This window comes from Salvelinus fontinalis, chromosome 29 (genome assembly GCF_029448725.1).
Source record: "Salvelinus fontinalis isolate EN_2023a chromosome 29, ASM2944872v1, whole genome shotgun sequence".
Lineage (NCBI taxonomy): Eukaryota > Metazoa > Chordata > Actinopteri > Salmoniformes > Salmonidae > Salvelinus > Salvelinus fontinalis.
The window spans coordinates 25321128-25333251 of record NC_074693.1 but is presented as its reverse complement, the minus strand read 5'-3'; the positions used below and the strand labels follow the sequence as shown (position 1 = coordinate 25333251).

Sequence of the window (12124 nt, the reverse complement as noted above, 5' to 3'; positions counted from 1 at the left end):
TCAATCAGTATGTGTGCGTAACAGTCAGTGTGTGTGTGTGTGTCATGACAGATGAGTGCGGTGGGGATTACAGAGAACGTCAAGGGAGATGTGAAAAAGTTTGAGATCTGGTACAGTGGCAGGGAGGAGGTGTACTTAGTTCAGGTAAGGACTACCTCTACTTTGTGAAGTGACTGTTGAAATGATTCATGCCACCCAGAAGCAGCGTATGTTCACCACAAAAGAACTCTAGACAATAACCACCACCCACTGACTTGTTTGTCATCTGCGTGCTGTTCTGTTCTTTGTTGTGCCTTTGTCAACTTCATGTGATGATTTGTTATGTGTTGTTACAGTGAAATATGTGTTATGTTACTGTGGTGCCATTTTGAAATCATGCCTGTAAGATGCAAATAAAATGTCTTCACAAAAGAATAAGTATTCTGTCTATCTTGTCATTGTGTTTTGTTACCATACATTGACTGTGCTCTAATCTTATCTCCCAGGCCCCCACAGCGGAGGTTAAGATGGCTTGGCTCAATGATCTGCGAAGGATCCTCACCAACCAGCAGAAACTCCTCAAAGGTTTTGGATGTCACTCACATCACTCTCCACAGCACACCCAACAAAGAGTTGGTTTAATTCATCTCAGACATCCTCTCTCTGGTTCTCTTTTTTCTTTCAGATGAGCATTGTGTCAACAACCAGATGCCAGACCACATTCAACTGTCTCCGCCCTTGTCTGAGAGGTATGTTGGGTGTAAGACACAGCAGCTCCCAACTGATGGTGTGAGTGTGGCAGGCAGTTATGTGACCTGTTGACACGGTTATGATATGTGGTGTTGGGGACCATATCAACAAGCAGGTATTAAGCTGGGAAAATGAAGGGAAGAAGGTTAAGGAGCTGATGTGTGAAGAGAAGATGTGTGTGAATGCTCCACTCTCTCCTTTGCTGTCTGGTTGCTGTCCTCCCCTCCCCTTGCAGGGGTGTGCGGCCGTCCGGAGGGGCTCCTAAGGGCTGTCTGCCGGGGCTGGACTTTGTCTCGCTGTCCGCCAATGTCTTTCAGTGTCTGCGCTCCCGGAGTCCACACCCTCGAAGCCCCCGGCAACGCCCCCGGCCCCGCCCCCCCAACCGACCCCGCCCCCAGCGCCACTGACCCGCCCTGGCACTCAGTGGTAAACTCAGCCCAGCTCTGCATGCCTCGGCCAGGCTCGGCATGGCCCAGCTTGGGGACCTAAACCACCCACAGGGCTGCTGTGTTTGCATACTGACCGTCACCTGCAACCCATTTAATAGCAGACTCCATTCGGCTCATAAATTGCCAGATACGCTTTTCATGTCTTGAGAGACCAATGTCCCAACAGGCCTTCCATTTCAGACATCTTACCCCAAATGACTGCACCCATCTTTGCATGGGATTTTCAATTTAGCATGGAATGCAAAACAAATAAACAAAAAACGTATTGATTTCCTCATGTTTCCAGCACCAGAACTGCTTCTGAGATGGGGCTCGCTTTTTGAGATTGAATATAACTGAAATGTTGCTAAATTATAGTAGTTATTTCAAACCCAAAGTATAGACCACCTAATACACTGACGAACTAGGATCTTGTTAAGTCGAGACCAGATCTTTCCATGCGCCAACATGTGTCTCAGTGAGAACTTGGTCACATGGTTGCTATATGCTGTACTCTGTTTTGCTGCTCTGTGGGCTGTTTGGCTGGCGTCTGAAAGGTCATCATGGTGGTGTGAGATGAGTTTGAGAAGTTGTCCTTAACCACAGATCAAGGATCAGATGTTCCTCCGAAATGAGTAAAGGTTAGATCTATGGCTAAGGGCAGCTTCTACCTGGAGCATGAGTTCGTTAATTGATTAAGTCTAGTTAAATAAAGGTTAAATAAAAGGTATACAAATTGATTGTGTCGTGTTGTCTCTCCCACAGCAAACAGCAGAGGGCGTCGATCAGCTCAGAAGACACCGAGTCAGGGAGGAGCAGTCCAGACCCCCAGTTCCACTCCCCTCAACACCGGCGAAACCGACGCAGTGAGTACACCACTAACCCATACATGTACAATAGACTGGTTGCCAGACAACTTCACCAAAATGATGCACTCGCATCAATGGGGCAGAAGGCCTCGTGGTGTTATGATTTTTGAGCGGTCAGATAGCTAGCAACAAGTGGCTGCCATGTGGGGAATAGTGGGTCTCTTGTTTCAGCTTGTTGTATCTTGTTATTGATACCATGTCTTGTTTTGAGGTGTTTTGACTGATGTCACCTGTATGCTAATATGGCGGAAATTTGCTAGCTAGCTAACCAACAACTGTAACGATGTATTTGAGAGACAACTAGTGGTTTTTGTGGAAATGTATGTTTTCAATAAACATTTGGAGATGAAACAGAGTTCATATGTTGTCAATAATCCTTTTGAGTTGACAATTGTTTTTCCCCTAAATTGCGCACGCATCGGTTTTGTTTCTATGCAACTCACCTGTCTATACCCATAACATAATAAAGTAAATACTTGGTAACTATTTGTAATTATGGTGATTGGGTCAACAATGGTTATTGGGTCATGAGAGATGATACATGAAACTCCTTTGAATTGACATTGGGTTTATGTGGGTATTAATACAATTGCAATCCCGGTTCCCTAAAGATGCAGGTATTTCACATGAAGGAGCACTGGGTGCATGGAGGAGCTGTGGGTGCATGGGGAAAAGTAGGGCTGGGATTTGTCAGCGACCTGAAGATACAATATTATAATGATACTTAGGTGCCGATACCATATGTATTGCAATTCTATATGTATCAAGATTATATATTTTTTTGCGATTCGATGTTCCAAGAGAAAGCCATGCGAAAATTTGTTTTGGTGGTAAAAGTTCTCGAAACCATTTAAACATTTTAGAAAGAAGATGGAGAACAAGGTATAGGATGATAAATCCTGCAGTTTTATTGCTGGTACAGTGCACTAGCGCTAGCTAACATTACAAATCGATACTTGGGAGTCAGAGTATTGATATAAAATCTGCAAAAATAATAACGCAATACTCTAAAGTATAGATTTTTTCCCCTATCCCTAGGAAAAATATAATTTGATTGTCAATGACTCAATGACTTTTAATTTATCGCCATAGTTACCACGTATTTACTTCAGGTATTTCTGGTACTTCATTAAGGCACTATATAAGGAGAGACAAGCAAAATGTAACTCAAAACTAAAATGTGTGTAATTTCCAGGTTGGCCCGGCGCGCCTCACTCAGTAGACATCTGTGAGGGTCTGGAGGAGTGGGGTGGAGGTGAGGACCCCTCTCAGCCGTCAGACACCGAGGAGGAGGACGCTGCTCAGCTGGTGAGATGGGTTCTCTACAACATCAATACAACCACTCATCTGTATTTAAACACTAACACACTGTGTGGCCTCGTTCCTTACCCAGGACCTTTAAATATGCTTATCAGAAAGGTTAAAGGAACCTCTTCAAGCTCCCTACGTTTAAAGTGGACACTACACGTTTAAAAGGCATACTCTAGTAGGCTACAGTTCTACATATCCTAGTGTAACAGAATTGTGTCTGTCCTCCCAGGCTCCAGGCAGATATAAGGCCTTGGCTGAATGTTCACGATACGGCCCAGATGACCTCACCATCAAGCGCGGCGATGTCATCCAGCTGCAGCACGAGGACAGCGAAGGCCACTGGTGAGTGTCGACAGTGTCATTTGTCTGGTGGTAAAGTTGGTTGCCAATGGCAGAACCTTATTTGACACGGCTTTGACATGGGCTCTGGGCCGACTGGAGTCTAATATAGCAGGTGTGAAGACTTAACGACAAAACAGACAGCGTAGGAGAATGGTTAAAAGCAGCGTGTAGCAGTCCTATCGGCTACCATTTTATTTTCATTTCACAACAATTCTACATGTTGAAGGGGCACCCACCATTCGTCAACACCCAGCAGGTTATCTTCTGCACACCGCTGTGCTCCGCCAATTTCATTATCATGTGTCCTGCCCTTCACCTTAAAGGTCCAATGCAGCTGTTTGTATCTCAATATTAAATCAGTAAGTACTGTGATTATTTTCAATTAAGATGGTCAAATAAATACATTTGCTACTTAGCAATGAGCAATTTCTCGAGCAAGAATGTTGCTAGGACTGTCAGAGTGGTCTGAGTGGGGAGGGGAAAACTGAAAACTATCTGTTATTGGCAGAGAGGCTTGGAACTCTATTTCTTATTGACCTATTAACTAATTGACCCCCTGGTGTTGTCACCAGGCAGGCCAAAACTCCCATTCCACTAAAACAGGTTGAAATGTCATGTTTTTTTTCAAACAGCTCTAACACTAAAATGGCCTTATCATAATTTTCACAATTTCTCAGTAATATTCAAAACTCAGTGTGATTTTTTTTTAATTTTTTTTGTGTGTTTGTTTTTGTTAATGAGAAACAGTAATATCATGTTTTTGACTGTACTGGGCCTTTAACTCCTCTAAAGCCTCCCTCCCTCACTCCATCTCCAGGCTGGTGAAGAACCTGAGTCGCAGACAGGAGGGTATCATCCCAGTCCCCAACCTGCACATGATTCTGGGAAACGGCAGTAGAGGACAGTCCACCAGACTAGGAGGTAAGGTTAGTGTTACAGTACAGAGGAAGAGGTTTCTAAAGCCATTTGTACTCTCAACCCTCCTCTCTGACATGTAGCTCATTAGATGGGTTTGTTTGAATCATTTGTGCCTCCTATCTTTTATGCAGATCCATGGAATCTGAAGGCCAGAAAGCTCAGCTCCCCTTAGAGGAAAAATGCTGTCTTCAAGTGCTCGTGGGAACTGGGAAAGTGGTTAGTCGGAACCTCGTATTTCCCACTTCGGAGGAGCATTGGAAGGCAGCAACACCTTTTTGTTGGACCTTTACAAAGATTGACAGACTGAAAAGACATACTGTTTTCCATTAGACATTGTGAGGTCATGACTGATGGAATATCTTAAACTCTGCTTCCTCAAAGTAGCCAATTGAAGAAGGACATAGGAGTTTTAGGTCTGGATTTTTGATTGAAATTTTTCTGGGCCAGTAACATGAGGACCTGTTTTTTGCCCACCATGATGGACAGTGGACACACTTTATGAATGTTACCCTCCAAACACTTTAGACAGCACAGGGTTCTACCAGCACAAAGGCACACGGTTTGGTGAAGGACAAGGGACATGTAAAATTCAATCCCCCACTTCCTCTTAGACCCAGCCAATGGGCTTTTCTGTTGGGCTGCTGTAGCTGGATTACATCCATGGACTCTAGTTCTCTGAGGGATTCTTAACCGTCATTGCTAATCAGTGAGAATGCAGTTGGTGTTTGTATGTTTATGTGTGTTCTTATGCGTCATAATAATCAGGGTTTTTGCCTGAAACATTTCTTAAAAAGAGACTTTTGTACATAGCTATGTAATTCATTTTTGATGTGTATACTTGAATGTTGGTCTATTGTTTGTTGACGTTAATTTATTCTACATGCTCATGTTGTTTAGGTATCCATCCTGTCTTGTTCCTTAAGGCAGCCTTCTCTTAGCTCTCCAAGAGTTGAAATGCCAAAACGTGCCGTGCCATAATGCCTTTTTATTCCTGCAATGTTGGAATCGAGCTTCTCTTTGATAAATGTACTGTTTGCTCCGCAATATCAAACGCAGTCTTGCTTCTACCTCACATCAGACCTATACTCAACTGGCACGTTATTCATGCTTATAAGCGAAATGCAAGCTGAAAGCTTTACTATATTTTCAAAGGCTCTAGAGAAATTGAGCTCTCCATGAACGCAATACCTCCTTCATATTTTCCTGATTCATACCTATTCTTTTTCAGTTTTATTTCCAAAGCTCAGTGTGGGTCAATGGCGAGGAGACACACGGCCCCAATATAAATAAAGTTGTTAAGATGTCACGGATGGTGAATTCCGACATCTTGTGAGGAGATGGTGATTGATAGAAGGGTACTCCTCAGGTCTATAAGAGCTACTGCCAGCGTGGCGCCAGCAAAGACTGATGTCATTCTCCCCAGGATTTCACTATCTGTCTCCCCGGTGTGAGCAGCCCTCTGCCTGTGACAGCACAAAATGGAGCGAGAGAGAGCTGGATCAAGAGAGAGGGAGAAATGTGCCACTCTCTCTTCCTCTACTCGTCTCTTCCACGGCCTTGCAATTAATCTTACGCTTCCCATTAAACAGGATCATACAGCAAACATGAAATATACCCGCTATGTCGAACGCTTAATTAAATATTGATTGCGGACTTATATGAATTTACTACATCAAATCAAGGCCCCAGTCGGAGGCCTGCCTTTGATATTCTGCGTTTGATGTGGAAATGAGCCAGGATAACAGCGGGAGCACAGCTCCACACTACTAATGTCTTCTTATTAATTAATTAATTTTGCTATCAAGTTGTTCCTTCGCGGCGGTAAGCAGCTGTGCAGCCCAGTAAAATGATGTCTATCTACCCTTAACGGAGACCTGCTTGACTGCTGCGCATCACATCAATGGGTTTCTCTCCTCATATGGCAGAATTAGCTGGGTTTTCTTTTTTTGTGCTCCAAAATGCTGCACATTTTGCACTGAACTGTGATGTTCAAAAATAGAGACAGAAATATGCTTGAAAATGCTGTGCGTCTTTGACAAGCGCTGTAAGCTTGTTGCTAAGTGTTTCTCATAAGAGAACATAGCATGGCTAACTGAATATTGACTGAACGTGGCAGGTTTCAGGTTTTTATTATTGTTCTACAGTCATCGTTGTTGATTGGCTGCTTTTTTATACAGCTTCAGTATTGTATATAGACCAAATAAAGTATTTATTGAAATAATACAGATTTGTTCTGCGCCTTAGAGTTTAATGTTTTTTTCTATAGTAGAATACAATAAAGCAGTGTTAGTTGCTTGCATACAGCCATTTGCCAGTAAATTATAGTTTTTGTTTTCTGAATAAGCATAATAAATGTTCAGTAGGCATAAGCATCTGTTCGCCATACAGGTCTCTATCATGTAAAGCTTATCTTCACCAGCAGATGGAGGTAAGAAGCTGCAAGAAGACGCTCTCTCTTTGAATACAAAACGGACACATCTCCTGAACCCCAAAAGACCTGGAACAAAAAATGCCAGCGTGGGCCCTGAGTGTCAAAGGTCAGGGGTTAGTCATCCAGGACGTCATGCAGCGTGCGCTTGGTCACTGACATAACGTGACGTATCCATCTATAGTAATGCGACACTCTGGTGTATACCCCATACTTCCCATCCTTGGCACACTCCTCCCCCCAGCTCACTATCCCTGTCAGGAACCAGGTGTCATGGTAACGGTTGGTATGGGGACCCCCACTGTCCCCCTGGCACGAGTCTTTGGCCACGTGAGCATAGCCGGCACAGAACATATACTTGGTGATACGGGCACTACTGCTATCCTTACACAACGTCCTCTCTGTAAATGGCACCTCTACCTTCTGTAGTAAGTGAGACGTGGCCCCCTGGAAGCGTGTGCGACCCCAGCCGCTGACCGTAGCCGGGGACTGATCCGTCACCAGGTCCTCGGCGAAGACCTTGGGCCCCAGGCAAATGGGTCTGGCGTGGGAGGAGAATGTGATGGGGTTGTGCAGGCGCAGCAGGGCGATGTCGTGGTTGTACAGACTCTGCTGGGAGTCGTAGAGCGGATGTTTGTATTGCTTTGACACCTCGTGGTCCTGTTCCGTGCCCTCTTTGTAATTGATGTTATGCTCCCCTGGAGAGATACAATAACTAAATGAAGCAAGCAAGTAATCCATCTGTAATCAATCAATATGAATCGTCCTAGTAGAGAATTTAGTTTTAGTCATAGATACAAATCATACACCTATGAACACACTCCTGTGTAAAGTAGTGAGAATGTACCGTAGCTGAGCTAAAAAAACGAACCGGAATTGTGCCTTACCCACTCTGACGAAAAAAGATCCCTGCTGTCCTTCCACCAGACAGTGGGCAGCAGTGATGACCCACAACTGACTGAGGATAGAGCCCCCACAGAACACCTGACCACTGGGCCTCTGCACCAGAGCTGCCTGGGGGAGTAGAGAGCAGGGAGAGCCTGTTACATACAGTACCAGTCAAAAGTTTGGACACACCTACTCATTCAAGAGTTTTTCTTAATTTGTACTATTTTCTAAACTGTAGAATAATAGTGAATACATCACAACTCTGAAATAACACCAAATGAATCATGTAGTAACCAAAAAAGTGTTAAACAAATCTAAATATATTTTAGATTCTTCAAAGTAGCCATCCTTTGCCTTAATGACAGCTTTGCACACTCTTGGCATTCTCTCAACCAGCTTGACCTTGAATGCTTTTCCTACAGTCTTGAAGGAGTTCCCACATATGCTGAGCACTTGTTGGCTGCTTTTCCTTCACTCTGCGGTCCAACTCATCCCAAACCATCTAAATCGGGTTAAAGTTGGGTGATTTTGGACGCCAGGTCATCTGATGCAGCTCTCCATCACCCTCCTTCTTGGTCAAATAGCCAGGAGGTGTGTTTTGGGTCATTGTCCTGTTAAAAAACAAATTATAGTCCCACTAAGCGCAAACCCGATGGAATGGCGTATCACTGCAGAATGCTGTGGTAGCCATGCTGGTTAAGTGTGCCTTGAATTCTAAATAAATCACAGACAGTGTCACCAGCAAAGCACCATCACGCCTCTTCTTCCATGCTTCACGGTGGGAACCACACATGTGGATATCATCCGTTCACCTACTCTGTGTCTCAACAAAGACATGGCGGTTGGAACCAAAAATCTCAAATTTGGACTCATCAAACCAAAAGACAGATTTCCACTGATCTAATGTCCATTGCTCGTTTCTTGGCCCAAGCAAGTCTCTTCTTATTATTGGTGTCCTTTAGTAGTGGTTTCTTTGCAGCAATTTGACCATGAAGGCCTGATTCACACAGTCTCCTCTGAACAGTTGATGTTGAGATGTGTCTGTTACTTGAACTCTGAAGAATTTATTTGGGATGTAATTTCTGAGGCTTGTAACTGTAATAAATTATTCTCTGCAGCAGAGGTAACTCTGGGTCTTCCATTCCTGTGGCGGTCCTCATGAGAGGCAGTTTCATCATAGCGCTTGATGGCTTTTGCGACTGCTCTCGGAGAAACATTCAAAGTTCTTGAAATGTTCTGAATTGACTGACCTTCATGTCTTAAAGTAATGATGGTCTGTTGTTTCTCTTTGCTTATTTGAGCTGTTCTTGCCATAATATGGACTTGGTCTTTTACCAAATAAGGCTATCTTCTGTATACCACCCCTACCTTGTCACAACATAACTGATTGGCTCAAACACATTAAGAAGAAGACATTCCACAAATTAACTTTTAACAAGGCGCACCTGTTAGTTGAAATACATTCTAGGTGTATAACCTCATGAAGCTGGCTGAGAGAATGCCAAGAGTGTGCAAAGCTGTCATCAAGGCAAATGGTGGCTACTTTGAAGAATCTCAAATTTCAAATATATTTTGATTTGTTTATCACTGTTTTTGGTTACCACAGGATTCCATGTTTTATTTTATGGTTTTGATGTCTTCACTATTATTCTACAATGTAGAAAATAGTAAAAAATAAAGAAAAACCTTTTAATGTGTAGGTGTGTCCAAACTTTTGACTGGTACTGTATATCGGTATGTAGCTCTTTTCAAGGACCCAGAGATGCTTAAACATACATTCACCCATGCATAGTGCATCTAGGTATTTTCCCCTCTTACCTGCCATGGGATATCACCAGGGGTGACTGTGTCGCCACCTACAATACGTATTCTGGCGTTGAGTTCTCTGACAGGGGGCCTGGTGGTATTGGCTGGGGTGAGGGAGGGGGTTGTAGTCACGTTGGCATCTGACCTTGTGTTCTTAAGGGTGAGTAAGGATCTAGACATTTCCGTGATCACAGTCCGCCTGTCTCTGCCACAAGGAAACTCCACTGGTGGCATACAAATCCAAATGAAGGAGGGCTGGGTGGTAACACTACATCAAGTTACTCTACACCAATGTCGTAACATTGTAATCACACTACTGTATTGAGATGTTGCTACACATTACTTTGGTAAGACTATGGTAAATGTATAACAAGACGTGTGAATGTTGTGGCTACCTTCAGGATTGCAGTTGACTTGATCCTGCGCCAGCTTGTAGCCCTCTGCACAGCTACACTCTGCCCCATAGGTGCCCAGGCTCTCGCAGAAGTGCATACATTCTCCATTATTCACCGCACACTGTCTAGCTGTTACTGTGGGGAGAAACGTACATCATCAATCCACATCTCTAAAGTAATGAGGCATGTTAAATAATATAGAAAATAGAATAAGTAAGTATGGTTGCGATTGTTATGGCGAACATGTGGTTTTACAACCGGGTTATCGCAATGTTATAGGAGTGACGTCCAGGCAGAGTTTACATAGAGCGTCGTCAACTGGTTTAAGCTGGACAAACCTGCCCCGAACTGACTGAAATGGAGGACATTTGTCAAGGCCTATGCTACTTATAGGAGCCAATGGCTTTAGTCAAGTAAGCCATTACAATGTTAATACTGTACCTATCTCACAGTTGGTCCCAGTGAAGCCTCGTAGACAGCTGCAGGAGTAGGATCCTTTCTGGTCTTTACAGGATCCCTGGTTCAGACAGGGGGACGACTTACACTGGTCCCCATCTGAGACATAACAGAGCATTATTGATGCAATTTACGTTACACCAAGTTTCTTAAACACACACACACACGATAACATACGCACTATACATACACATGGATTTAGTACTGTAGATATGTGGTAGTGGTGGAGTAGGGGCCTGAGGGCACACAGTGTGTTGTGAAATCTGTGAATGTATTGTAATGTTTTTAAAATTGTATGAACTGCCTTCATTTTGCTGGACCCCAGGAAGAGGATCCATAATAAATACAAACACAAATACTGCTAAGCGCTACAGTTTGAAACCCACACAGCTCTGAATCACAGCTTAATCCTCTCTGTTTGTGCCAACACGACAGTTAATCATTAAGCAAAGTCACCTTCATAACCGACCCAAAACTCCATCTGAAAAATAAATACAGAATCTTCAGAATATCACACGTTAACCCATTCATTACACAGTACCGTATTCATGGTGGAGTCTAACCCCACCATACACACTCACCGTCTTCTCTTCATTCTCAAATGCTTCCCTGGCCTCCTCCAGGTCACACCTCTCCTCCAGACACTCTCTCTCCAGGTTCCCCCATAACATCTCCTCGAACACCCCTGTGTTGTGGCGCCTCTGTCTCCTCAGCACACTGTCTGCTGCCTGGCCTGACAGGAACACTGGGGCTGGAGGGCCAGAGGGAGATTGTAAGGCTGTTACAGTTACGGCTGGTGTATAACTGAGAGAGTAATATTGTTACTAGTGAGAAACCTACTGAAACCATCAGCAGTCAGAGCAGAACTTACCTCCCCAGCCCAGCCGGCAGTCTAGCAGCATCACACATAGGACGAGGAATAGGTAAACTGTTGCCATCCCTGTCTGATCTGATACTCTGGTATCACAATGCCCAATGCAGAGAAACACACACACGGTGGACACACTCTCACCCACTCCAAAGTACAGCTGTCTGTTTACTCTTGAACCACAGTGACAGGGTATGTTTGCTGTTAGTTTGTTTAGAGGCAATACATTGACATACTGTGGTGGATTTATAATTTTCTATTTGTACTTTTTGACCAGGCAGGTCAATTAAGAACAGCTTCTTATTTACAATGATGGTCTGGCTGGCTGGTGGAAATATCTGTGTACATCCTTTAGTGAACGGATTGTTTTTACATGTTTTTTTTCTCTCTGTGATGACTGATTTTTTTCTAATCGTTCTCTGATGTGTTCCTCTAGGTTTGGACTGTAATCAGAAATTGAGAGAATCCCCGTCTACAAAAAAACATGCATTTCAGGTAATATACCACTAGATGGAGCACATGTCTATAAAACAATGTCTACCAAAGCTTTGATTGAACATCACGTCATACTGTACGCACACACCCACTGAGATGAAAGGGCTAGGGGTTAGCGGTTTCCCTGACCAGCTCACATTACCAGTACAAACCCCAGGGACCTAATTTATCAACCGTGCGTAAATGTCTCA

The 12124-nt window shown here is 43.8% G+C and overlaps 2 protein-coding genes across 2 annotated transcripts in view; one reads left to right on the top strand and one right to left on the bottom strand.

Moving 5' to 3' along the window:
• Positions 1-6824, top strand: part of LOC129827690 (proto-oncogene DBL-like) — a 16367-nt gene extending 9543 nt beyond the window's left edge. Inside the window, exons 20-27 of the mRNA XM_055888762.1 lie at positions 52-144; positions 486-564; positions 665-728; positions 1923-2023; positions 3222-3334; positions 3567-3679; positions 4497-4600; positions 4729-6824. Coding sequence (XP_055744737.1) covers positions 52-144; positions 486-564; positions 665-728; positions 1923-2023; positions 3222-3334; positions 3567-3679; positions 4497-4600; positions 4729-4769 — 708 coding nt within the window. The 3' untranslated portion in view covers positions 4770-6824. The remainder of the gene's footprint in view (positions 1-51; positions 145-485; positions 565-664; positions 729-1922; positions 2024-3221; positions 3335-3566; positions 3680-4496; positions 4601-4728) is intronic.
• Positions 6711-11571, bottom strand: f9a (coagulation factor IXa). Its single transcript, XM_055888763.1, has 8 exons — positions 11442-11571; positions 11152-11321; positions 11027-11051; positions 10556-10669; positions 10115-10249; positions 9732-9943; positions 7913-8039; positions 6711-7723 (listed from the first exon to the last, which is right to left on the bottom strand). The coding sequence occupies exons 1-8, from the start codon at positions 11506-11508 to the stop codon at positions 7143-7145; spliced, it is 1431 nt and encodes a 476-aa protein (XP_055744738.1). The 5' UTR covers positions 11509-11571; the 3' UTR covers positions 6711-7142.
• Positions 11572-12124: the final 553 nt, after the last annotated feature.